Source organism: Gadus chalcogrammus, chromosome 5, assembly GCF_026213295.1.
Source record: "Gadus chalcogrammus isolate NIFS_2021 chromosome 5, NIFS_Gcha_1.0, whole genome shotgun sequence".
In the NCBI taxonomy this organism is placed as follows: domain Eukaryota; kingdom Metazoa; phylum Chordata; class Actinopteri; order Gadiformes; family Gadidae; genus Gadus; species Gadus chalcogrammus.
In genome coordinates this window covers 23,589,614-23,617,113 of record NC_079416.1, presented here as the reverse complement: position 1 = coordinate 23,617,113, position 27,500 = coordinate 23,589,614, and the positions used below count along the sequence as shown (strand labels likewise).

The 27,500-nt window shown below is 51.6% G+C and overlaps 1 protein-coding gene across 1 annotated transcript in view; it reads right to left on the bottom strand.

Annotated features, from left to right (window-relative positions):
* Positions 1-22,277, bottom strand: part of mta1 (metastasis associated 1) — a 33,082-nt gene extending 10,805 nt beyond the window's left edge. Inside the window, exons 1-11 of the mRNA XM_056589820.1 lie at positions 22,219-22,277; positions 20,500-20,659; positions 19,794-19,976; positions 17,105-17,198; positions 7,138-7,264; positions 5,587-5,650; positions 4,755-4,872; positions 4,210-4,312; positions 3,813-3,912; positions 2,856-3,044; positions 240-314 (exon numbers count right to left, since the gene is read on the bottom strand). Coding sequence (XP_056445795.1) covers positions 240-314; positions 2,856-3,044; positions 3,813-3,912; positions 4,210-4,312; positions 4,755-4,872; positions 5,587-5,650; positions 7,138-7,264; positions 17,105-17,198; positions 19,794-19,976; positions 20,500-20,659; positions 22,219-22,277 — 1,272 coding nt within the window. The remainder of the gene's footprint in view (positions 1-239; positions 315-2,855; positions 3,045-3,812; positions 3,913-4,209; positions 4,313-4,754; positions 4,873-5,586; positions 5,651-7,137; positions 7,265-17,104; positions 17,199-19,793; positions 19,977-20,499; positions 20,660-22,218) is intronic.
* Between the last annotated feature and the right edge of the window lie 5,223 nt (positions 22,278-27,500).

Below are 27,500 nucleotides of genomic sequence, written 5' to 3'. Positions count from 1 at the left end.
CAACACACCTGACGAGTCACCACCTCGTCTTCACCTGTACTTAGGTCTCATCGCAATACAGCGCCTCCTATAACAAATAACCCACCGGAGACAACCACTACCACCTCTAAGCCTCCTTAAGGAAGCTAAGGAACCAGGAAACTAGTAAACAACTTGTAATGGTCACACAGCTAACAAGCCTAAGGTAAGGAAAGGGCCCGTGATATAACGAGGTTAATGTCGTTGGGATGGAGGTGTACCTGCTGAACGTATCTGTCCGTGGTCTTCCACATGTAGTAATACTCGATGATGCTGGTCAGAGACTTCCAGGGCAGCTGGAGGACGGAGAGAAACACACGTTCGTTTATTCGTTCACTTTGGAAACAGTCTGCCTGTAATTGACTGGAGAAAGAGCCCGTTAGCTTCAGGAACGCGCACACACAAACACGCACGCACGTCGCACACACACACACACACACACACACACACACACACACACACACACACGTCAATGAACAGGTCCAGGTATAAATTAAGTGGTCTGATCTTTTGTCTGACCGAATTCATTTCTACGCTGGCCCAGTGGTGGTGGGGGGGGGGGGGGGGGGCATTTAATTAAGTTTGCTGATGATACAGCATTGGTCAGCCTCCTCCAAGGAGATGAGCAGGACCATGGCCCAGTCCTGCATGAGTTCCTTGACTGGTGTGAACAATCCCATCTCCTCCTAAACACCTCAAAGACTAAAGAGATGGCTATCGACTTTAGGAGAGACAAAGCATTTCGTTCAACGATTGTCCAAGGGCAGCCCATACAGTGTGTCCATGAGTATAAGTATCTGGGGGTGGTTTTAGACCACAAGTTGAAGTGGGAGCCGTACACGGAACTCATTCAGAAAAAAGGACAGCAAAGGCTTTACTTTTTAAAAAAGCTGATTTCATTTGATGTAGACCGTAAAATGGCTAAGATGTTCTACACTGCTTATGTGGAGAGCGTCTTGACCTTCTGCATAATCTGCTGGTTCGGCAGCGCAGCAGAAGCACAGAAGAGTAGGCTCAGGAAAATAGTGACCACTGCCAGCTGTTAGGTACTCATTTAAATAGTCTTGAAAACACCTACAGAGAGAGTTCAGAGTAAAGCAGAAATTATTTTAGCAAATTCAAAACACCCACTTTCCTCCACCTTGGAACTATTACCCTCAGGTAGCAGGTCTCGATACCCAGCCCTCTCCAAAAATAGAACTAAACAGTCATTCATTCCACAATCCATCAGCCTTTTAAACAAACATTTAAAAAGAAGGTTTTAATTGTTGGTTTAAAATGACAACATCTTAGATGTGTCCCTGAACTATGTGGGAAATATGATGATTTGGGGGTTTTGTCCTGCCAGTGGTTGTTTATCTTTATTTACTTTTTGTTATTTGTTTTTTATGTTGTTGTTAATGGTCATGTGTATCCGTCTTTTCACTGAGAACAATTGCCCCAAGGGGACAATACATTTCAAACTGACTAACCTCACCCTTCATCTGGGCTCTGAGGAAGACCGTTGCTGTGCAGCTGTGCAACGGTCAAAAACGGGAGGGGAAAAAAAATTGCACACCTTTTGTTTTATGGAAAAGGAGGAAGATTCATGTTTAACATGCAGACCAAAATAAAAAGAAAGAGCAAAATGCCTTCATCTGCTACTGAGGACAGATACACTCCCTCCATAAGGTTTGTGGTTTTGTCAGTTGGATGTCTGCTGAGCGTCTCTCGGCTGCAGTGACAGCACAGAGCCACCAGGTGGAGGAGCGAGACACACTGACCAATTAGGAGGTCGGAACAAGAGCAGAGGGGGGGGGGACATGGGGGGGGGGGGGACATCCCTGACTCAGTGGCTCCAGCATTCTTCTCCGGCTGAATGTCGCGGAGGTCAGCGAGAAGTGAACGCAGAAGGCCAGTGTTCTCCTGTTAGAGACAGACGTCTCATTACACTGGGACTGCTCTGCCCTTGTGCTCGGTTACGTTATCGCCGTGGTAACCGTCCTGAGTCACCCAGTGTAGAGGGACGGACGCTCAACAGCTGTTTTAAAGGTGCAGGGTTTATGTGAATGGAAAACTAGGAAGCTCAAAACTTTTGTAAAGCCAGGTGCATTATGGGTACTGGGGACAGGCATGGGTTCAAATCCAGGCCACGGCCTTTAATCAGACACACACAGACAGACAGACAGACAAGACTGACACAGAGAGACAGACAGACAGACAGGACTGACACACAGAGACAGACAGACACAGTCAGACAGCCGGTCTTAGTCAAACAGACAGACAGACAGGACTGACACACAGAGACAGACAGACAGAGACACAGAGAGACAGAGACAGACAGACAGGACTGACACACAGAGACAGACACACAGACAGACACACAGACAGACAGACAGACAGACAGACAGACAGACAGACAGGACTGACACACAGAAACAGACAGAGACACACAGACAGACAGACAGACAGAGACACAGAGAGACAGACAGGACTGACACAGAGACAGACAGACAGAGACACACAGACAGACAGACAGAGACCCAGAGAGGACTGACACACAGAGACAGACAGACAGACAGAGACACAGAGACAGACAGACAGAGACACAGAGAGACAGACAGGACTGACACACAGAGACAGACAGACAGACAGAGACACAGAGAGACAGACAGGACTGACACACAGAGACAGACAGACAGACAGAGACACAGAGAGACAGAGAGGACTGACACACAGAGACAGACAGACAGACACACAGACAGACAGACAGACAGAGACACAGAGAGACAGACAGGACTGACACACAGAGACAGACAGACTGACACACAGACAGACAGGCAGACGGACAGACTCACGAAGTCCTGCTGGATGTCGGTGAAGTCCTTGCCGTACTTCTCCAGCGCCTCCTCGAACAGGTTGGCCTCCGAGGCGCTCCACTCCTCCATCTCGTCACGGCAGAGCACCGGGCCGCCCTGGGGCACCAGCGCCGCGATGGCCCCCGTCAGGTCGTAGCCCGCCCCGTGGAGCGTGTCCATGGCGTGGAACTGGAGCGGGGGGCAAGGGGACACGAGGATGTGATTGGTTGAAGGGGACATGTGATTGGTTGAAGGGGACATGGGATTGGTTGAAGGGGACATGTGATTGGTTGAAGGGGACATGTGATTGGTTGAAGGGGACATGTGATTGGTTGAAGGGGACATGTGATTGGTTGAAGGGGACATGTGATTGGTTGAAGGGGACATGTGATTGGTTGAAGGGGACATGTGATTGGTTGAAGGGGACATGTGATTGGTTGAAGGGGACATGTGATTGGTTGAAGGGGACATGTGATTGGTTGAAGGGGGAAAAGGGGTGCGGGCAGCGGATTGTGATTATTGATTGGGGGATTGTGATTGGTTGGATGCTTCATTGATTGGGGGATTTAGATTTGGATTGGTTCGCTGGTTCACTGACTATGAAAATGAAGGCTGTGGTTGAATATTAAGTTAAAACGCATTTGGGGTATTTGTAATGATGGCGGATTTGATGTTATTTTTTATTCATATTATTCATGAAATGTCTCAAATTAGATGAAAATATAATTCACACACTAAATTGCAACACAGATTTAATCTGAAGTGCTTTTCTCTGTGTGTTTGTCTATGTGCGTGCCTCTGTGTGTGTGTGTGTGTGTGTGTGTGTGTGTGTGTGTGTGTGTGTGTGTGTGTGTGTGTGTGTGTGTGTGTGTGTGTGTGTGTGTGTGTGTGTGTGTGTGTGTGTGTGTGTGTGTGTGTGTGTGTGTGTGTGTGTGTGCACATCTCTGTATGTCTCACCAGAGTGATATCCCTGGAGGCTGCAGCAGCGCTCATGTGGAGGCTGGGCTGCCTGACCGAACTACTGCAGTCCAACGCCCGGGCAAACGTCCCTACTGACCTGAGGTAGGAGAGAGGAGAGGGGAGAGAGGAGAGAGGAGAGAGGAGAGAGGAGAGAGGAGAGAGGAGAGACAGAGACAGGGAGAGGAGAGAGAGGGGGAGAGAGGAGAGAGAGGGGGAGAGAGGAGAGAGAGGGGGAGAGATCAGAAGATGGATAAGAGAAAGGGGAGAGAGAAGAGAAAGAATTCAGGAAAGCCATCAACCAACTGTCCAGCCGAGTTGGGGGTCTGTGGCCCTCGTGCTGGTGAGAGACCTTCAGACCTCGGCCTGAGGCTTTGGTAACGAGTGGGAGACTCACCGAGCCACGACTAGGAACTGGTCGATCTGCTTCTCTGTCAGGTTGCTGCTAGGCAACCAGATCCTTTCTTCCATCTTGGATAGCTCCCTGCCATCCTCCTCACCTGGGCACATGCACAGACACACACACACAAGCACAAACACACAAACACACACGCACAAAAGTTTTCAGCGACTGAAGACAAAGCCGCCATCCCATAAATACAATGTATAGAAATATATCAAGGACTCCACAGCCCCGGTTCGTATGCAGGTGCACAAACACCAAAACATCAACCTGCACATGATTAGTCAATTCACACGAAGAATCAGGCAAAAAATACATTTACCTATTTATTTAAAAAAATACAACACAAAGGGCTCATCGGGAGCTTTAAAAAAACTATTCTTACAAAGGGAATAAAAAAGGACACCTCGAATCGACCACGTTAAGCGCGCACACACACACACACACACACACACACACACACACACACACACACACACACACACACACACACACACACACACACACACACACACACACACACACACACACACACACACCTTCTTTCATGAGGTCCGTGATGTCTGCCTGGTACTTTGTTCCCACGCGGATCTCCCCCTTGTCGGCCAGCAGCGTCTTCTGCTGCGGGTCGTACACCAGGGAGTAGAAGAAGGCGTCCTGGGAGAGAGGGGGGGGGGGCGGGGGTCACACTGGGAGGACGGGTTCGGGACAGCTTCAGGGACCGAGGAAGGTCCATCTGCGGTATGGGGGCCGATCAGGTGACAGAGAGCAGGGGGGGGGGGGGGGCTTCTCGCTCAAACACGCCTGAGGTTAAGGCCGTTGACGGGGGGGGTAACTTTAGGAGTGAAAACACCCAAACCCACCGAGTGTCCCGCCCCCTGATACTTGAGGACAGTGGAGGGGGGGGAGGAGGAGGAGGAGGAGGAGGAGGAGGAGGAGGAGGAGGAGGAGGAGGAGGAGAGGGGGATGGGAGGAGGAGGAGAAGGAGAGGGGGAGAGGAGGTGGAGGAGTAGGAGGAGAGGAGGGAGGAGAGGAGGGAGGAGAGGGGGGGAGGAGAGGGGGGAGGGAGGAGAGGGGGGAGGGAGGAGAGGGGGGAGGGAGGAGAGGGGGGAGGGAGGAGAGGGGGGAGGGGGAGCAGGAGAGGGGGGGGAGGAGCAGAGGGGGGGAGGAGAGGAGTGTACATTCTCCACCCCTGGCCGTCTCTCTGCTCCTCATTACGCTACGTAGAAACTAAAACATTCTGGGTCAATGCAGTGAATAATTTATCCGTCAGCCAGACTTTCTAATCTCAGAAATTCACTAAACAGAACTAAGAAAGGAAGAGGCCTGTGTGTGTGCGTGTGTGTGTGTGTGTGTGTGTCTGTCACCAACCTCTCGTTCAAGGTAAGACTTGAGGGCCTCGGTCTCGTTCAGCAGTGTCACACAGCACTTCCCCCTGGAGTAACACACACACACGCACACACGCACACACACACACACACACACACACACACACGAGAGAAGGCAGACAAAATACGTTTATTAAGGATGAGCGAAGGCGTACAGAAAAAAAAAAAAACATAAAAGTAAGAAAGTAGAAAAGAAGGAAAGGAAGGAACAGAGAGTTTATTGTTAGCTGATTGTTATTCATTGTTATTGGTAGTTGTTACTTTGCACAGTTTGTGTGGTTTTTATCTAGTAAAGACATCTGACGAACCCAACGAAAGATCCAGGCAGTGAACTTCAAACCAGACCGGCTGATCTAAGTCCTCCTCAATTTTAATTTAGTTTTAGCGGAAAATCTCTAAGGGTTCGTCCTAGACTTTAACTATCGGTGCTTACAAGGGTAATTAAAGGTCACTTGTGATTAATCAGTCAATCATTCTGAAGTGCACTGGTGCACTAAACTGTAAAGCCAAGGGTAACGCATCCAGGAACCTGACCTGTGAGCCAGCACATCACGTGCTAGTCTCCCCAGGAATGCTTTCTCTGTTGTCGATTTAATGCTTCACATTTTTATGTTTTTACATATTCAGTTAATATTTCCCTATAAAAATAAAATAAATTAAAAAAAAAGGTATTCAGGAGATTTGGTGAGGTTAGAATACATCTCGTATCTCCCTCTGGTGACATCACACATGGGCGTGTCCTCCCAGATGATTGACGGGCAGATCAGCCAACTAGCTGGTCCAGCCCACGGGGTCAGCTAGTGATCTACCCCCGTACACCTGGGAGGACACGCCCATGTGTGATGTCACTAGAGGGTCGATTGTGAAATGGCTTGTATTGGCCAATCAACATCCCACCTGGTGGTAAAGGGGCGGGGCTTAAGGTTGTTAAGGAGCAGGGCTGAGTCAGACATCCAAGGTTGTAAGGTGGTGCACTGGGGACATGGGAATCAAACCCGGAACCGTACGGCTGATCGTGGAAAAACACCGGAGCCCCTACACCACCCAACCCCATCAGTCTTTATTGGGAATTAATTCATTCAGAATTATTTCACAATTGTTACAGATAATGTTTGTTCTGCTGTTCATTACGGTGTGACTTCATTTTGTGTTTCAAATTGAGTCTTCACAACGAGCGACGCCTGGGAGAGGAATTGCTCTTATCTGGCTGTTTTTAGGAAGCTTGCTTCAACGCGTATGTTTAATACTACTTTACCCCCCCCCCCCCCCCGCCATTCAATACAAGCCCATTCAGCATCAGCATCATGACTCATATTAGCGAGCACTTCATTTTTGTGGATTCATTATGGTAATATTTCACACTGGACTGAGGAGACAAAAACAGAGAAAACGTACTGCTAAGTGCACCCGCTAAAAATAAATAAATGGTTCTACGATTTATTTTCAACGTAAAAACTTTGAACCCAAACAATGAAAGGGCCACAGACTCATTAGAAGGACCATATGGGGGGGGGGGGGGGGGGACGACACCGACCTGATGTGGGTGGCGGGCAGCGACTCCAGCTGCCGGGACAGGAAGAGCTCGCGGTGCCGGAGCTGGTGCTTGTGCTTCTCGGGGAGGTCCAGCATCTCTGGGCTCTCCATCTCCTCCTCAAGCTCCCCTGGGGAGGGGAGGGGAGGGGGGGTCGAAGGTCAGAGAGGGAGGGGCACACACGCTGCCGGAGAACAGGCCTCCCTGGGGGAGAGGTGGGAGGTGGAGGAGGTGGAGGAGGTGGAGGAGGAAACACACTCCACCTCCCAGCCTGCGCCCCATCAACGGGTTACAACAACGCCTGCCCCAAACCATGTATTAAACAACGCCTGCCCCAAACCATGAATATAAATAACAGTCAATTGAACCATGCTATAAAAGCCTGTTTCAAAAAAAACACACGAAGATGGCCGAAGCAGAAACAATTCTGCTATGTTAATTAAGAAGGGGGATCAGGTTGATCAGACTCATTCGTGATTATTTGCGTTTCAACAACAGATGGATAGAAGAGATGATACTGTCCGGGGATCAGCCCATAGAGAGCTCCCCACCATGGGGATGGTACGGTCCGGGGATCAGCCCAGAGAGAGCTCCACACCATGGGGATGGTACGGCCCGGGGATCAGCCCAGAGAGAGCTCCACACCATGTGGATGATACGGCCCGGGGATCAGCCCAGAGAGAGCTCCCCACCATGGGGATGATACGGCCCGGGGATCAGCCCAGAGAGAGCTCCACACCATGGGGATGATACGGCCCGGGGATCAGCCCAGAGAGAGCTCCCCACCATGGGGATGATAAGTCCGGGGATCAGCCCAGAGAGAGCTCCACACCGTGGGGATGATACGGCCCGGGGATCAGCCCAGAGAGAGCTCCACACCGTGGGGATGGTACGGCCCGGGGATCAGCCCAGAGAGAGCTCCACACCGTGGGGATGGTACGGCCCGGGGATCAGCCCAGAGAGAGCTCCACACCATGGGGATGATACGGCCCGGGGATCAGCCCAGAGAGAGCTCCACACCATGGGGATGATACGGCCCGGGGATCAGCCCAGAGAGAGCTCCACACCATGGGGATGATACGGCCCGGGGATCAGCCCAGAGAGAGCTCCCCACCATGGGGATGATACGGCCCGGGGATCAGCCCAGAGAGAGCTCCACACCATGGGGATGATACGGCCCGGGGATCAGCCCAGAGAGAGCTCCCCACCGTGGGGATGATACGGCCCGGGGATCAGCCCAGAGAGAGCTCCACACCATGGGGATGATACGGCCCGGGGATCAGCCCAGAGAGAGCTCCACACCATGGGGATGATACGGCCCGGGGATCAGCCCAGAGAGAGCTCCCCACCGTGGGGATGATACGGCCCGGGGATCAGCCCAGAGAGAGCTCCACACCATGGGGATGATACGGCCCGGGGATCAGCCCAGAGAGAGCTCCACACCATGGGGATGATACGGCCCGGGGATCAGCCCAGAGAGAGCTCCCCACCGTGGGGATGATACGGCCCGGGGATCAGCCCAGAGAGAGCTCCACACCATGGGGATGATACGGCCCGGGGATCAGCCCAGAGAGAGCTCCCCACCATGGGGATGATACGGCCCTGGGATCAGCCCAGAGAGAGCTCCACACCGTGGGGATGATACGGTCCGGGGATCAGCCCAGAGAGAGCTCCACACCATGGGGATGATACGGCCCGGGGATCAGCCCAGAGAGAGCTCCACACCATGGGGATGATACGGCCCGGGGATCAGCCCAGAGAGAGCTCCACACCATGGGGATGATAGGTCCGGGGATCAGCCCAGAGAGAGCTCCACACCATGGGGATGATACGGCCCGGGGATCAGCCCAGAGAGAGCTCCACACCATGGGGATGATACGGCCCGGGGATCAGCCCAGAGAGAGCTCCACACCATGGGGATGGTACGGCCCGGGGATCAGCCCAGAGAGAGCTCCCCACCATGGGGATGATACGGCCCGGGGATCAGCCCAGAGAGAGCTCCACACCATGGGGATGATACGGCCCGGGGATCAGCCCAGAGAGAGCTCCCCACCATGGGGATGATACGGCCCGGGGATCAGCCCAGAGAGAGCTCCACACCGTGGGGAGGGGCTGTTCCATAACCTTATTACATATCAAGTGCATGCCGTCGGGGCTGATTACATATTGTATACGACCTTATTATGGTTATATGTTGATTATGCTAATGTCCCCCCCCCCCCTCCACCACAAATGACCATACGTGTCTAATTTTTCTTTCAATGTCGAATTAGGAGATAATGCATCTTAATGAGCATTTGTGTGACAAAACAAGGGTTAACAGTCCCCTCTGATTGATACGGATAACGCATGCTAATCAGTGCAAATCACTGCTCACTTGAATAAATAAACCATTCATTCCCAACAGCAGCCACAACAACAACATCAACGACAACAACAACAACACCATCACACACAGGGCTGACAAATTAGTCTGAAAATATTGGATTTCCACAAATGAATGCAGCAGTGCTTTTACTGAAGTCAAGGACAATTCTCAGAGACCAAGAATCAGAGGCTGGGTGTTGAATTCAGGAGAGAAAACACGTTTCAAACACCTTCATTTAGAAAGTACATCACGCTGCTCTCAGAAAAACCCAACGTGACGAATATTCTCGGGGACGAACAAAAAACAACAACAATTCAATCCCAAAACCTTCAACGCAACAAACCCTCCTCACGTGCACCACGAAGGCACTCTTAAGCGCGGGTTTGATTCCCCAAGTCCCTCAGAGGACCTCGTGGTGGGGGGGTTGTCATGGCCCCCCCCCCCCCCCCCCCCCTTCAGTGGGCTGGGAGGCCTCGTGTCCGTTTGGTAACACGGTAATGAGAGCAGTGCGCCAAGCTCTGTCCGACTGCTTTCAGTTCTGAAGAACACGATAAAACAGCAGTGCTTAGACGAACACACAGGGAGCGGTACGAACACCGAGGGGGGGAGTGAGAGGAGAGACCGGTAGAACACTGAGGGAGGGAGTGAGAGGAGAGACCAGTAGAACACTGAGGGAGGGAATGGAGAGGAGAGACCAGTAGAACACAGAGGGAGGGAATGGAGAGGAGAGACCAGTAGAACACAGAGGGAGGGAATGGAGAGGAGAGACCAATAGAACACAGAGGGAGGGAATGGAGAGGAGAGACCAGTAGAACACAGAGGGAGGGAATGAGAGGAGAGACCAGTAGAACACAGAGGGAGGGAATGGAGAGGAGAGACCAGTAGAACACAGAGGGAGGGAATGGAGAGGAGAGACCGGTAGAACACTGAGGGAGGGAGTGAGAGGAGAGATCAGTAGAACACCGAGGGGGGGAGTGAGAGGAGAGACCGGTAGAACACTGAGGGAGGGAGTGAGAGGAGAGACCAGTAGAACACTGAGGGAGGGAGTGAGAGGAGAGACCAGTAGAACACAGAGGGAGGGAGTGAGAGGAGAGACCAGTAGAACACTGAGGGAGGGAGTGAGAGGAGAGACCAGTAGAACACTGAGGGAGGGAATGGAGAGGAGAGACCAGTAGAACACAGAGGGAGGGAATGGAGAGGAGAGACCAGTAGAACACAGAGGGAGGGAATGGAGAGGAGAGACCAGTAGAACACAGAGGGAGGGAATGGAGAGGAGAGACCAGTAGAACACAGAGGGAGGGAATGAGAGGAGAGACCAGTAGAACACAGAGGGAGGGAATGGAGAGGAGAGACCAGTAGAACACAGAGGGAGGGAATGGAGAGGAGAGACCAGTAGAACACTGAGGGAGGGAGTGAGAGGAGAGACCAGTAGAACACAGAGGGAGGGAATGGAGAGGAGAGACCAGTAGAACACTGAGGGAGGGAGTGAGAGGAGAGACCAGTAGAACACAGAGGGAGGGAATGAGAGGAGAGACCAGTAGAACACAGAGGGAGGGAATGGAGAGGAGAGACCAGTAGAACACAGAGGGAGGGAATGGAGAGGAGAGACCAGTAGAACACTGAGGGAGGGAGTGAGAGGAGAGACCAGTAGAACACAGAGGGAGGGAATGGAGAGGAGAGACCAGTAGAACACCGAGGGAGGGAGTGAGAGGAGAGAGCAGCAAGCCGATGGGGAGACGGGGAGAGAAGATTTGAATCGTTAGTGAAAGACGTGACGGCAAAGAGTCAAATGAGGAGAACTAGAGACGGTAAAAAAAAAAAAATGAAAAGAGGAACGCACGTTGAGAACCAAAGAGACCGAGACACAGAGAGAGAGGCAGGCCGAGAGAGAGACAGACCGAGACACAGACAGACAGACGCACACAAAGACACATACACACACACACACACACACACACCAAGAGAGAGAGAAAGACAGAGATAGAGGCAGACAGACAGAGAGATAGAGGCAGACACACACACACAGGCAAACAGACACACAGACAGACAGACAGACACACACACACACAGACAGAGAGAGCGAGCGAGAGACAGAGAGCGAGAGAGCGAGAGAGCGAGAGAGCGAGCGCATGGTGATAGAGAGATCAGTGGGCGCGTGCTCCAACGCATCGGCAGCTTCATTAGAGGAAGACACGCACAACCTGGAGAGAGGAACACAACACACAACCTGGAGAGAGTACACAATGCATAACGCACAACATGGAGAGAGGAACACAACACACAACCTGGAGAGAGTACACAATGCATAACGCACAACATGGAGAGAGGAACACAACACACAACCTGGAGAGAGGAACACAACACACAACCTGGAGAGTACACAATGCATAACGCACAACCTGGAGAGAGGAACACAACACTCAACCTGGAGAGAGGAACACAACACACAACCTGGAGAGAGGAACACAACACACAACCTGGAGAGAGTACACAATGCATAACGCACAACATGGAGAGAGGAACACAACACACAACCTGGAGAGAGTACACAACGCATAACGCACAACATGGAGAGAGGAACACAACACACAACCTGGAGAGAGGAACACAACACACAACCTGGAAAGAGTACACAACGCATAACGCACAACATGGAGAGAGGAACACAACACACAACCTGGAGAGAGGAACACAACGCATAACGCACAACCTGGAGAGAGGAACACAACACACAACCTGGAGAGAGGAACCCAACACACAACCTGGAGAGAGGAACACAACACACAACCTGGAGAGAGGACCACAACACACAACCTGGAGAGAGGAACACAACACACAACCTGGAGAGAGGAACACAACACACAAACTGGAGAGAGGAACACAACACACAACCTGGAGAGAGGAACACAACACACAAACTGGAGAGAGGAACACAACACACAAACTGGAGAGAGGAACACAATGCTGGCAGTTGTTTTTTTTCAGCACTGGAGTCGTGTTGCGGCCAAAATCAATACTTACCCATTCACTCCCTTAACACACACACACACACACACACACACACACACACACACACACACACACACACACACACACACACACACACACACACACACACACACACACACACACACACACACACACACACACACACACACACACACACACACACCAGGGGGGAATGCCCCTAATCAAGGATTACTGCCAATATTAAAAAGGTGTGATTTGCACACAAGGGTGAACAGGACGGTGTGTGCGGGTAGCGTGTGTGTATTCAATTGCATTTGCATGCGCGCGCGTGCGTGCGTCCGGGTGTGTGTGTTTCCCCCCACCCAAAGCAGGGTCATCATCGCCCCGGTGAATTGTGGGACATAAATCCCGGAGAAGGAGGTACGAGAACCACTTGAATCCCATTAAGGACAGGTGAGGTGCCTTGCTTCAGGTAGACTATGGTATGCAGGGGTCTGGGAGTTAGGGGGTTTCAAACTCACAACTTCCAAACCATCCTGCTGCTCAATTGCAACGAGGGCTCCTTAACCCCCCCCCCCCCCCAAACAAATGAAGAAAAATTGGGTAATTAAGTTAATGAAGACGATACGCGCTGCATAAACATGTTTACGCCACATTAACATATGATGCATGGGCCGTCCCCAGCTTTGTTATTTCTAATTATTTTCAGTAATTGATTGAAATGAGGAGGTCCACACACCACTGTCACTGCTTCAACCAGCCATGCACAGCCGAGAGCACCACGGCTGAACACATGGAGACGTGTACAGCTGGGATACCGCTGCCGTTAGGTGTGTGTGTTAAGGGGACACGCACACGCACAGCAAAACTCCATTCCTCCCCTATTCCCTTCCTTCCTCCACTCTCGCCTCCTCTCCTTATCAACACCACATTATTCACTATTTGATTCTCCATCTTACACGTCCAAAGCAATTATCAATTATTGATGAATGAGTCGCTGTACCGGTACAGTCAGCGAGAGAGAGTAAGGAGAGAGTAAGGAGAGAGAGAGAGAGAGAGTAAGGAGAGAGTAAGGAGAGAGAGAGAGTAAGGAGAGAGAGAAGGAGAGTAAGGAGAGAGATAAAGTAAGGAGAGAGATAAAGTAAGGAGAGAGAGCCAGAGAAGCAAGGAGAGAGAGAGCGAGAGAGCGAGAGAGCGAGAGGAGAGAAAAGAGAGAGAGTAGGGAGAGAGGGAGAGTAAGGAGAGAGAGAGCCAGAGAAGCAAGGAGTGAGGAGAGAGAGAGAGCGAGCGCGAGCTAAGGAAGAAGGAAGGAGATACGAGGAGAAACCTGAGCAGAAAAAGGTGTAGAGGGGACACACAGACACACACACACAATGAGTTGGTTCACCAAAACATGTAATTCCAAGATGCTGTCATCAACCGTATTACACCAAATACTATTGTTTACAAAAATAACAACACTGCCAGAAGTGGAGCAGGTCGTTGTACCCTGTGTCCCCCCCCCCCCCTCTGTCTGCTCTCCCTCCCTGCGTTTGTTTGGACCGACCGCCCCGACGTCTGAACCCCCGGAATACCAACTGGCACCGGGCCGGCCACTAATGGGGATCCAAGCCAACTGTAAATAAACCAGGGAATAAACAGGACACACACACACACACACACACACACACACACACACACACACACACACACACACACACACACACACACACACACACACACACACACACACACACACACACACACACACACACACACACACACACACACAGGTGCTCTGTGAGGATGCTACAGGAACTAGAGCGACCAATAACAATCCATTACTGCTGAACTTCAATAACAGGGCGACGCTGGAGAGGAGGGAGACCGACTCGTTCCAGAATGTTCAATTTCCAAGGAAGCACCAGGGAGGAATCCTGCAAGACTGACGCAATCACCAGCGAGTCAGGAGGCTAATTTGGTCACAGGGGGGGGCGGGCTTATGGCGCGTTTCCAACCCCGGGGTCGGTTCGGTATGAATAGGTGCAGCACGGTTCACGTTTCCACCGCCAAAAGTGGGCGGGGTCCGGACTTGATGGGCCGTGATAAGCCGTACTCATCTTTCAGTACTCCTTCAGTGGGGTACCAAGACGTCTGAAAGGGGGCCAACAAGTTGGAGCTACACACGCCGTCCGTTGATTGGTCGACAGAATCGGTCACTTCCGTGGCAGAGGGATAACAAACAAACAAACAAACACGTTGCCAGCAAGGTATTCCAGGACGAACGGCGAAAGCTTCGTTTATTGAAGAAAATGTCGCACAAAAGTTTGCCGTCGTTCTTGGACGTCCTACATCGTTGGTCTTTGTCCATTGTGCGCGTTCTTCTTTTTCCTTGGAATTATTATTAGGCTACACTGTCGGGCTGCTATGAGGTCACGATGCTTATGTACCCCGACAGTACCCCGCCCATCCGTAAGGGTACTGTCGGCGGTGGAAACACGAGCCGCCACTGAGCTGGCTATACCGCACCCTCACTACTGGGCTGAGGCGTGCTGGGTCCGAAACGCGCCCTCCGGTGGGAACGCGCCAGTATAGGCTGGGACCAAGTAGGGAGGGGCGGGCTTCAAGGAGGTCCCTTCCAAGTTGAGCCCGTAAATGCATATATTCAAACTTCATAACGGATCTGCAATATACTGCACCAGAAAAAATATCAACCAGCAGTTCTTTGCTTCAGACCCTGCTAAAATGAGCGTGCACAAAGACAGAAAGACATACACAGACAGACACACTCACACACCGAGGGCCAGGGCGCAGTATAGACGCAGAGACCAGGCCAGTACACATCATCACCAGTTCAACACAGGTCTATTCCGATGAGCATGACCTCAGCGTCCGTCACGCACGTGGGCGTGGTTGGACCGCTAGGCGCCTGCCCAGCAGTGCTCTGTACCGACTGACCAGTGGTGACGCTCCACCACATGTGTAGTCAGTACCTTAGTAGGACGGCCGCCCGCCACGACCTCTTCCCCAAAAGACACACGGCTCGCACTACAAGCGACCGTTTCAGTGACGCCTCCACCGTGCCACGTTTTAATAACAGAACCTCAGTCGAACGTGTTAACGTGCAGCCGGGGCGTGGAGAGGTCGCCATGGTTGGTACGCAAACATGGCGACCGGCGTGGCGATGGGTGGAAACTGAAATCACCATGGCAACAACATAGCCACGGGTTTGAAACAGAGGCGCCAACGATTGAACTTCCGTGAAATCATTATTTTGACATAAAAACCTTTTTAAAAAATGTGCTCATGTGTCATTTCGGCACAATCACTCTCGCACAGACACAGACCGACACACACAACTCTGGAAAAACACAATGTGCTAAACAATAAACAGTGTGGGTACGAACACACAAATGTGCATGCACACACATACACACACATATACAACCCCACACGAAAATAAACATGCGCGTTCACAGACACGGGCGGTTGCCAGACTGACGCTGTGTGGTCCGACAGAACAAATACTGCTGGACTGGAACCTAAACCCCCCAGTGAGACTCTGAGGCCAGGGTCACACACACACACACACACATCAGCTGTATATACCACAACACGCCAATAAAATGACATGCCCAATTGTTCATACACACATAGGCACTTACTTGGACGCTCAGACACACACAAAGACTTGTTTCAACGTTAACTCAAAGAGCTTAATTTCACGACAAAAAAGTAAAACATGGAGCATTGCTCATAAAGACACACGCAGGAGGAACACACACACACACACACACACACACACACACACACACACACACACACACACACACACACACACACACACACACACACACACACACACACACACACACACACACACACACACACACACACACACCCAGTTCATGCGGAGCTTAGTCTTGGGCGCCAAACGGTGTTTCCATGACGACGCCGGTGTTGTGTCACCCCGAGTGACCCAATTCAAATCGCCGTGCCGGCCCAACGGACGCTCTGACCTTGAAAATATGCGTCACTTCCTCCCCAGGTCGGGCTGGGGCCAAACTGTTGACAAGCACGCGCTTTTATTTTGGCTAGTTCACCGTCGCAGCGCTACGTCCGTACCTCTGTGCGTACCGTCGCAGCGCTACACGTAGAGCCCTGCGTGCGTTTGAGTTACAATCAGAATGGAAGAGAGGAAGACATGGACGGAATGTCCCAGAACAACGTCTCGTAACCACTGCTCACGCATCATCACCCCATACATGCCCAGGCCATGCGTACGTGATGGTATGAAGTACAATAAGTGCGATTCGGATCCGAACGGCGGAACGTCGTAGAGAAGGGAATCTCAAAGTTTTGTACCCGACCGTTTCACCGGTGGAAACATCAGAGTTTGTGTTAGAACAGAAACACAGCCTCACACGTACCTCCAGCTCACCACACACACTCCAACAAGCACAGACACATTGGATGACTCACAGATTTGGAAGGACACACACACATTTTTCCCTCTCTCTTTTATCCCGGCCCTCGTGTGATTGGTCGAGGCTTAACGAGAGCTTGGCCCGACGGCAATAGGAAGGCCGAGTGGCCCTCGACCGGCGGCGGCGTGTGCGTGCCGGAGGGGGTCGAGGTGTGCGGTGAACTCACGGGCGTGCTTGTCTGCCAGGGCGATGAGGGTGCTCGAGATGTCCCTCCGTCGGTAGAAGCAGACCACTTTGGCCTCCACGTTCCCATTGGCCGTCTGCAGCGGCGGATCCGGCAGGAGAGAAGAGGGAAGACAATGGCAGTTACCACAGCAACAAGTGGTTGCCGCACAGAGGATTTGTGCGCACGCCGACCCTCCACACACACACACAGAGTTTGTTTTAGGTTTTTCAGAGCGGTTAACACGAGGCGTTATGCAGTGTCCCTGGCCCAGATCAATACGCCCGCGGCTGCTGCGTCTCCTTAAGGGCTCGTCTGCGGCTCCTCCCGATCCCAGGGCCTCCGGAAGCCCAAGCAGACCTACCGGCCCCCAGATGTGAGGAGGGCCACGGTGGAGGAGACAGAGAGACGACCAGAGAGACAGAGAGACAACCTTTACCCCTGGTTAATGAGGGGCGCGGTGGAGGAGACAGAGAGACGACCAGAGAGACAGAGAGACGACCTTTACCCCTGGTTAATGAGGGGCGCGGTGGGCACGGTGAGGGCCGACTGTAGGGTGGGTGTGTGACCTGGCCATAGACCAACGTGCACAGTAGCCTCAGGGATGATCAGCTATAGGGTTCCGGGCCGTATATCAAGGCTGGCAATTTAGCTAAATATTAATATTTGTCCACTATATCGTGGAATTCGTTCATTGTGCGTTTCGGAAGTTTTGTGATGACGAAGCCCACCGACGGGGGGGGACGGGGGGGGGAGGCGAGAATACACGACGCTGGAAAGAGGATCGAGCAATAATAAACTGTATGCGTCCAACTGCCCCGTGACCGACGCGGAAAGACTCTCTCATCCCCTCTGCGTTTGGACGTTTCTCTCCAACGTTCCTTCAGAAATGTCGCGTTAGATAACGGGTCGCAGGCGACGGCATCGGGTCAAACACCCCACTATGGGAGGCCCGGTATGCTGAGTCAGCACGGGTCAAAGGTCACTCCGATGAAGTACTGATCCCATTACAGGCCCGGAGATCCATAACAGCCCAGTCCTTGACATTTAAGCGAGGACCTCCCTGGCTGACAGAAGCACATGGTCCACTATAATCCTAGATCCACGGGTAGGATTAAAGTGGGCTCTTCTGTCGTTAAACAGCAGGAGGAAATCCTTCTGAACCACGCCGCGAAGGGGCCCCATGAAACAACTGCCAAACCATTTTGCATGCTTTCCTTGTGTTTACGCAGATTATTTAGTTTATACCTTTAGCAACGGTGCGTTTGGATCATTAGAGCAACAGTGTGTTCATCTTGGTACAAGACCTCCGTTTGAGACGTCCTAGCGCATTCCTCCCTACCTTTGGAGTTCGAGTCCCACTGATGTGACCGAGATTCAACGGTTCCCTGAAGCTTGCGTCACCGTTCTCCCAACTCTCTCCTTCGCTCATCTTGTTCGTCTCGATTTTCTAAGCGCCCCTAAATGCATGTCCATGTAACTCTTGATTCATGCATTTGTCTTCGTTTCGTACGTGCTGTTAAATCTTTAGGGGGGGGAGACGGAGAGAGGGAGACAGAGAGGGGCGTCCCTGAGCAGCCGAGAGCGAGAGTGACAGACAGAGCAGAAGGCTCCGTCTGAGCTGGCTGTCAATCACATTAAACAGCCACCATTAGCCGGCCCAGCCCGGACAGGGGGACAGGGGACAGGGGACAGGGGGCCAGGGGGACAGGGGGACAGGGGGACAGGGGGCCAGGGGACAGGGGGACAGTGGGCAGGGGGACAGGGGGACAGGAGGACAGGGGACAGACGAGCCTGCTACAGGGGGTAGGGGGCAGGGGACAGACGAGCCTAGGACAGGGGACAGGGGACAGGGGGCAGACTGGGACAGGGCAGCCTGGGACAGACTGGCATGGGACAGGTGACAGAGCCGCCTGACGGCCGAGCAGAACTGCGGTTCACTGGGCGAGGCGCCGCCATGCTGGCCCACAGCCCAGTGCATCGATCGGACCACCGACGCGACGCACACGGTACCCCCTCCTCCTCCTCCTCCTCCTCCTCCCCCTCCTCCCCCTCCCCCTCCTCAAAGCCAAAATGGATCCGGCACTGGTTGCTCCAGACGGAGAGAAACAGACAGACGGCGACACCAGAGAGACACAGAGAGAGAGACAGACAGACAGACAGACAGACAAACAGACAGACAGACAGACAGACAGACAGACAGACAGACAGACAGACAGACAGACAGACAGACAGACAGACAGAGATAGAGACAGACAGACAGAGATAGAGACAGACAGACACACAAACAGAGACAGACAGAGAGACAGAGAGAGACAGACAGACACACAGAGACAGAGAGAGAGAGAGAGAGACAGACAGACAGACACAGAGAGAGACAGAGATAGAGACAGACAGAGGCGAGATGCGAGAGAGGGAGACGTAGAGATAGAGTGAGAGTGAGACGTAGAGAGAGTGAGAGACATAAGAGAGAGAGATGTAGAAAGTACGAGAAACGTAAGAAAGAAGATAAAGACAGAGCAACCAGGAAGAAGCGAGCGAGGGAGCGAGAAAGTGCGAGAGAGACGCAGACAGTCCGACAAAAAAAGCAAAGAGACAGACTTCGGGAGAGCAAGAGAGGAGAAGAGAGAGAGCGAGCGAGAGAGAAGAGAGAGCGAGAGCGAGAGCGAGAGAGACTAACACTCAAACTCACCTTGTTTAACTCCTCTATCCTTCGGATAAGCAGTGGGTTACTGGACGAGTTCTCGAAATACACATAATCTGCAGGAGAATGGAGAGAGGAGGAGGAGGAGAAAAGGAAAGAAACAGAGGAACCGTCAGTCAGAATGCGATGCGACCATTTAGGATGATTTGCAGTTGGAACACATTGTGACAGCTTTAATTAGTCGGGGGGGGGGGGGGGGGGGGGGGGGGGGGGGACTGCAATGCAGACATCCTCCAAATGTTAGTTTAACTTGATTAGGATAATTTTATACACAGCAGAGCCGGCCCTCGTTGGGAGGTCTGACTAAACGAGATGTTTGAAGCGGACGGTGAACACACAGACGATACCTGCCCCCTTCATAGCCAAGAGGCTCAGGATACACATCCTTCTGTTGGAGAATAGGTGTGTGTGTGTGTGTGTGTGTGTGTGTGTGTGTGTGTGTGTGTGTGTGTGTGTGTGTGTGTGTGTGTGTGTGTGTGTGTGTGTGTAAAACGCCTTCATGTGTTTGCATCAGCCCCCCTACGTATAGTGTTTGTGTGTAGTTGGTGTGTTGTCATTGTGTTTGTGTGTGTAGTCGGTGTGTATGTATGTAGTCGTGTGTCGTGTATGTAGTCGGTGTGTTTGCATGTGTAGTTGTGCGTTTGTGTGTGTGTAGTCGGTGTGTTTGCGTGTGTAGCCGGTCGTTTGTGCGTGCCTCTGTGCAGCTGGCAGTGCCCCAGCCCTTCACTAGGAGCCCCCCCAGGCCCTGGTGTTGGGGGGCTGCCCGCTGAGAGCCCTGCTCCACCAGGAGCCCCCCCAGGCCCTGGTGTTGGGGGGCTGCCCGCTGAGAGCCCAGCGTGTGTTTTGGCTGAGAGCTGCCAGATTATACCCCACACTTGGTAGTCTGCCTGGAGGCCGGGGTCCGTCCTCCACCGCGTCACCCAGAGCGGCCCCCTCAAACCCCCCCCCCCCCCCCCCCCCCCCCCCCCCCCCCCACACACACTCAGTCCCCCTCGTCACCCCCCCACCCCCTCAGCCCTTATGGGCTCATTCACACTCCATCAGCCTCTGCCGTGAAAACGCGGCTTAAACCATTCATCTGAACGGGGGAAGAGTGGGAAAGCTGCTGCGGTGGTGGTTTGTTTCGGGGGGGGGCGGGGGGTGGCCAATCACGCTGTGGTGGCCAATCACGCGAGCCGGTCGACGAGACCGCAAGACGCTCGCGGGTTGAAGAACCTTGTTGCCCAGGTAACGCCAACATCGTAGCATCGTAGAATGGCGCTGTTAACCGAGTTATGGTAACGATGGAAGGGACTGAACGCCACCTTGCTTTGGAGCAAACCAGCTCGAAAACCAACAAAACGTAACATGGTATTGCACGTAGAGCAAGACCGTGCAATGCATCGATTGGTGACCGGATTAAAGCAGCAATGTAATCAAGTTGGTAAGAGTTGGACATTAAAACGACCGACGTGGTACAAATACAAAGAAAATACATCTCTTTACGGGGACAGCCTTCTTTGTTTGTCGAGTCGTACGGTCGGCCTCACTGAACTCGGTGGACTCTCAGATATTACGACCAAAAGGGGGCCGTGGTTCGTTGAAATGTCACAAGAAAGCTGGTCTATTTCCCACTTTGCAACCTGTGAGGGTGGAGTACGAGGTATCTGGAATGCACCATAAATCTGCACCCCAGCAATGCTGCAGAGAAACCCCAGTGTCAGAGCTTATTAGGGGTCGGGATAAAAAAGGCCTTTCTGGACACAGGACCAATCTATTTCAACCCTATTGAAAATCATGCAGCACATGAATATAGTGTGACATGTCACCTTCCTGCGGATCTCTTCGGACCCCATCTGCGGTGGAGGTTTGATGTGGTTCAGAATTTCGGGGAAGTATTATTCTATTTTTTTACTATCCCTTTCTACATCAATAGACTCGGCAATTAATTACCATCTGATTGTATCCCAGTGGATGCTCGGTTCTAAATTAAAAACAAAAAACTCAAGGTTTAAAAGCTATTATATCAGGGACGTTTTATAGAAAAGGCCCAGCCATCTGTCGGCTATTAGTGAGTGAAATGTGCACTGACGATATTTGTTTTATATCTGTGCCTGCTTCTGCATGAGCCAATTCAGACCACTCCCCGCTCCTGTCTGACCAATCGGGGCACGGCTTCAGTGATTGGCTCGGCGACGCCATGTTGCACGTGTGTTGACCATCACAGGTGTGTGAAGATGCAACACTTCTCCATGGCAGGAAAAGGTACAGAGCCTTCCCCTCTTCCCGGCTCTCTCTCTCAACACTTCTGGAATCGTAGCGACAGCCGCCTCAGACGGGGGACCACGCGCACAGACCTCAGATCACTGGAGTCTCGACGTGCGTCCGTCAACGTGACGGGATGATGACAAACTGCATGACGCTCACCCCGTACCCTGCCCACTCTGAGCCTGGGATCATGTGAGGGTTGAGGGAGCGCGCCGTGGTCTGCATGGGTGGAATCCAGTGTCTCAGAGTTCCATGAGCCGTGGTCCGCACGGAGTGGGGTCCAACAGACGCCACCGAGACGCCATCAACACCCCCAGCTCACACTGAAAAGGTTCTTGCTTTTTATCCAAACTTTCATCTTCCAAATGTTTCCAAATTTTATGAACGCAAAATACCCTGAAAAAATAATTAAGTCAATCGATCGTCACCAGAATCTAATCTGAAACAGAATTTTTAATTTAAATTAATTTAGCTACAATCTAGCAAATTTGAATTCATCATTAAAATGCCCCCTTTCTGGTGAAAGCATCATATCTCTATCGAAGTATGGGTCGTTTACTACAACATGATGTGACTAAACTGTGTGGTGGTCCACAACGATGTCCCTCACGTTTCCACAGTGAAACATCACCTGATAGAGAGAGGTTTGGGTTTAGTGTGGGCTGTGTGGAACGCCGGAGTTCCACTATGTGAGAAGGTGAGCATGGCAGAACGAAAATGTGGGTAGAGAGACAAAGCGTGGAAGTGAGATGGAGGAAGAGAGAAAGAGTGAGAGGAACACACAGTTAGAGAGACCGAAACGGAGAGATAGACACAGAGTGAGTCAGACACAGTCAGACAGAGTGAAACAGAAACAAAGAGTGAAACTGAGAAACACATCGAGACAAAGAGAGGGAGAGAGAGAGACCCAAAGAGAGCGTGAAACAGTGAGGCACAGTCAGAGAGAGTGAGACAGAGAGAGACCAAGGGACAGAGTGTATGAGCGAGTGAGACAAAGAGAGACAGAGAGTATGAGCGAGTGAGACTCAGAGAGAGAGAGAGAGTATGAGCGAGTGAGACTCAGAGAGAGAGAGAGAGTATGAGCGAGTGAGACTCAGAGAGAGAGAGAGTATGGGCGAGTGAGACTCAGAGAGAGAGAGAGAGAGTATGAGTGAGTGAGACTCAGAGAGAGAGAGAGTATGAGCGAGTGAGACACAGAGAGAGAGAGAGAGAGTATGAGCGAGTGAGACTCAGAGAGAGAGAGTATGAGCGAGTGAGACTCAGAGAGAGAGAGTATGAGTGAGTGAGACTCAGAGAGAGAGAGAGTATGAGTGAGTGAGACACAGAGAGAGAGAGTATGAGCGAGTGAGACTCAGAGAGAGAGAGTATGAGTGAGTGAGACTCAGAGAGAGAGAGTATGAGTGAGTGAGACACAGAGAGAGAGAGTATGAGCGAGTGAGACTCAGAGAGAGAGAGAGAGTATGAGCGAGTGAGACTCAGAGAGAGAGAGAGAGTATGAGCGAGTGAGACTCAGAGAGAGAGAGAGAGTATGAGCGAGTGAGACTCAGAGAGAGAGAGAGAGTATGAGCGAGTGAGACTCAGAGAGAGAGAGTATGAGTGAGTGAGACACAGAGAGAGTATGAGTGAGTGAGACACAGAGAGAGAGAGTATGAGCGAGTGAGACACAGAGAGTATGAGCGAGTGAGACTCAGAGAGAGAGAGTATGAGCGAGTGAGACACAGAGAGTATGAGCGAGTGAGACACAGAGAGAGAGAGTATGAGCGAGTGAGACACAGAGAGAGAGAGTATGAGTGAGTGAGACACAGAGAGAGTATGAGTGAGTGAGACACAGAGAGAGAGAGTATGAGTGTGTGAGACACCGAGAGAGTATGAGTGAGTGAGACACAGAGAGAGAGAGTATGAGTGAGTGAGACACAGAGAGAGTATGAGTGAGTGAGACTCGGTGAATCACAGGGAGAGAGAGCGTGAGCGAGTGAGTCTCCGAGAGACGGAGACAAAGAGAGGAAGGCCTGTAGGCAGTAGTAGGCAGCGGTACTACGGGGTCTGCGTTGCCGCCAGCCCTCCCGCCATCTCCGCCGGCCCACCTCGGCCCCCCCATCCCCCGCTGACAGCCTCGACCAATCAGCAGGCCCCAGCCCCCCCGTGACGTCACAGTGCAGTCAAATTTGGTGTGAGCCAATCAAGAGACGTTGCTGAGCCCCACGCCCATCAGAGAGAGAGAGAGAGAGAGACTGCCTGGATGAATGTAACCCGGACAGAGAGACAGGCTTAGACTAGAGACTAGTGGAGAGAGACAGGTAGCGGTAAAGACAAAATAAGGTGTGTGTGTGTGTGTGTGTGTGTGTGTGTGTGTGTGTGTGTGTGTGTGTGTGTGTGTGTGTGTGTGTGTGTGTGTGTGTGTGTGTGTGTGTGTGTGTGTGTGTGTGTGTGTGTGTGTGTGTGTGTGTGTGTGTGTGTGTGTGTGTGTGTGTGTGTGTGTGTGTGTGTGTGTGTGTGTGTGTGGGGGAAATGATTTTGAGAGACACTAGAGAGGGTGAGTTTGACAGGATAAGGACACATAAATATAGAATAAAAAAAGGACAAAAAAAAAATCTGTGAAACAGCTTGTGACTCTGCCGTTTGGACTATAGGAAATTATACATTTTATCCCAACACATGAAGCTCATCACAGGTATCGTTTCGTTGAGCCAACCCCTTTACCTGGACTGCAGAGGTCTACATGTGAAGATTGGCCGTCTGTGACGTCCTTTTATAAAAGAGAAGGAACAGACAGACAAACGCACAGGCAGATGGGGAAGACAGACAGACAGACAAATGGACAGACGGGGGATCAGGCAGACAGACAGGCAGTAGAAGAGACAGTCTTGTACTCATACAGACGGCCTGCCTCTGAGCACTCATGAAAAGTGCTGCTGGCCTTAAAGCTAAAAGCCTAACGAGGAAGAGGAAGAGCCACGGAATGAAGAGGGAATAAATGCACATCCTTCCACCCACATAGACTCCCTCCCAGATACACAAATGATACGTCTACCCAAAAACATACAAATCTCACACTCGCACAGACACACACACAGTGTGGATGGAGGTTACTATGGCGATGTCAGGTAATTTGACCCCCTGCCGGGTCAATCCAACGCTTTCCTTCCCCCTTTCTTTACAGGTTCGCTCTCAGAGGCCTGATCGCCTTGGACATCAGAACGGCACGGAGCGCTTCAAGCGGTACGACTGCCGCGCAATTACCCCGGCCGGCCGCCCGCCCGCCGCGCCTCCAGAGGGGCCCCGCCTCCCTGGAAATCACCTCCATGCCGTCTGAAACGCAAGGCGGAGCGGGCGCAGCACGCCAAAGACTGAGCAACGAACTGGACTCAATGAGTTCAGCGTCGGCTTCGGTAGAGTTCTCCTCCGTCTCGGTACCGTTGTTTCCGATTGCATCCCGGTAACTCCAGATACATAATCAGAGAATTGCGACCCTAACTCTGTCTGCATTCATTCGTTATGTTTCCCGCGCACCACAGAAACAACAACGTGAACCCTTAGCGTGACGTGGAACCCAGTAAGGAAGTCCTGGATCCAAAGGCTGCCCCTGCCCTACAACAACCTGCACCTAACGCGGAACGCACCTCCGCTGAGGACTCACCTCCGGGGGGACTCTTCCACTCCTCGCCGAAATCCACTCCGGATATCTCCGAGGTCAGAGGTCAACCTTTGTTATAAGCCAACCGTCAACTTCCATACTCAACATATTCTCAGCATCCTCGATCACATTATCTCTGCCTGTGAGGAAGAGGCCGGCGGTGGAGAACCAGAGAGCGCCAGGCGGGCCACGCCAAACCAGACACGGCAAATACAGCGCCAACCAAAAAGTGAAGCCATTTAAAATAACGGCTTCGTTTCACATCACCCTCAGGTTCTGCGTCATTAATCAAAGTTGTGTGCAACCGAATCCTTCTGCCTTAAAGACCAGGGTAGGTATAGATTCGACATACACGCCACCCCTCCTTTGTCAAACAAAACGAAGGACGTTTGTTTTTGTGATTGAAAAAAATCTTTCCCAATGATGCAACGGCTGATTAAAGATTGACCTGTAACATTTCTGTTCTATAGAACTGAACTGGACAAGATGTACATCCCGTTGATGGATTACAAAATGAACATTTTATTAGACACCAAAATATTATGTCAGGGCTTGAAGCAGGCATGCTCTTCTGCGGTCACTTGGCGGTCGTGTAAAGCACACAAATTCCACTGACTTTGTGAATAAAAAAAACATCTTGTGCATTTCCAATGTGAATTTAAACTGTGAGGGGCGACAAACTGAAAGTTAAATGGAAGCAATAACTTTGGATAGTTCCTTTGAAATAAGGCGTACTACTCTGAGGCCTTCAAATATAGGTCTAATCAATACACTGTAGAACGTTTAAACAGAGGGGGGGGGGGACATTTTACAAAAGCCCCAAATCATAACTTCCTACCCAACCCAAGACAGCATTGGTTTACCAAGACACAACAACTCCAATAACCTCAATTTAAGATTGTTGGATTTAATTAGAATCTAGACAAAAGTCTCCATTGGAGACATAACCAAAATACTCGTGATATCGTTTAAAAAGGAGAAAAGGAAAATGCACAGGAATACTCGGATGTTAAAGGCCGTCCCCTAGACCATGGGACAGCCATGCACACCATGTCCTTAATAACTTCTGTATGTTAAAAGGGGATGGCTAACCCCCCCCCCCCCGCTCATCGATTCCCCCTCAAAGCGAGATAAAGATATCTGGGCCTGAAAGAACCGGAGTCCAGCGGCTAATCTCTTCCACGCCATGGGAGGTGCGTTAGCACGAACACAGGCCCTACTTTTGTCACACTTTCCTCCCCGTGTCTGAGGACCGCTGGGCCGAGGAGCCCGCGTGGCGACACCAAGGGGAGAGAAGAGAGGAAAACACAAATAACAGAATGGCCTGCGGTCGGCTGTGGTGAAACAAAGACATCAAGGCCTGCTGAGCCAGCTTTGTCCCCGCTTCCATCACATGGGAAGTCACTGCCTTTCTATGGTGGTCCTGCATTGTCTTGTAAAGTGTCGGCCATCTTTGGAGGACTCCTGCTTTGTCTTGAGCAAGGCTGAGTTTGGTGAGGAGGAGGAGGAGGAGGAGGAGGAGGAGGAGGAGGAGGAGGAGGAGGAGGAGGAGGAGGAGGAGGAGGAGGGAGGCCGCAGTTGACTACTCTGATTTATCCCGGTCTTCTCTGGCCCAACCCTAAATCATTACTTCTGATGACCAGACCTCAAATATCCATAACCATAATAATATGGTAATTCACATGAAGGTCTTATTGTTTTTCTTTGTTGTGAAGTTTCAATTAAACTTCACAACAAATAAGTAATTCAGCCTTTACTGACAGTTAAGGCTATCATACAGAACATCTTCATGGAAGTTTGAAGGACAGACATCG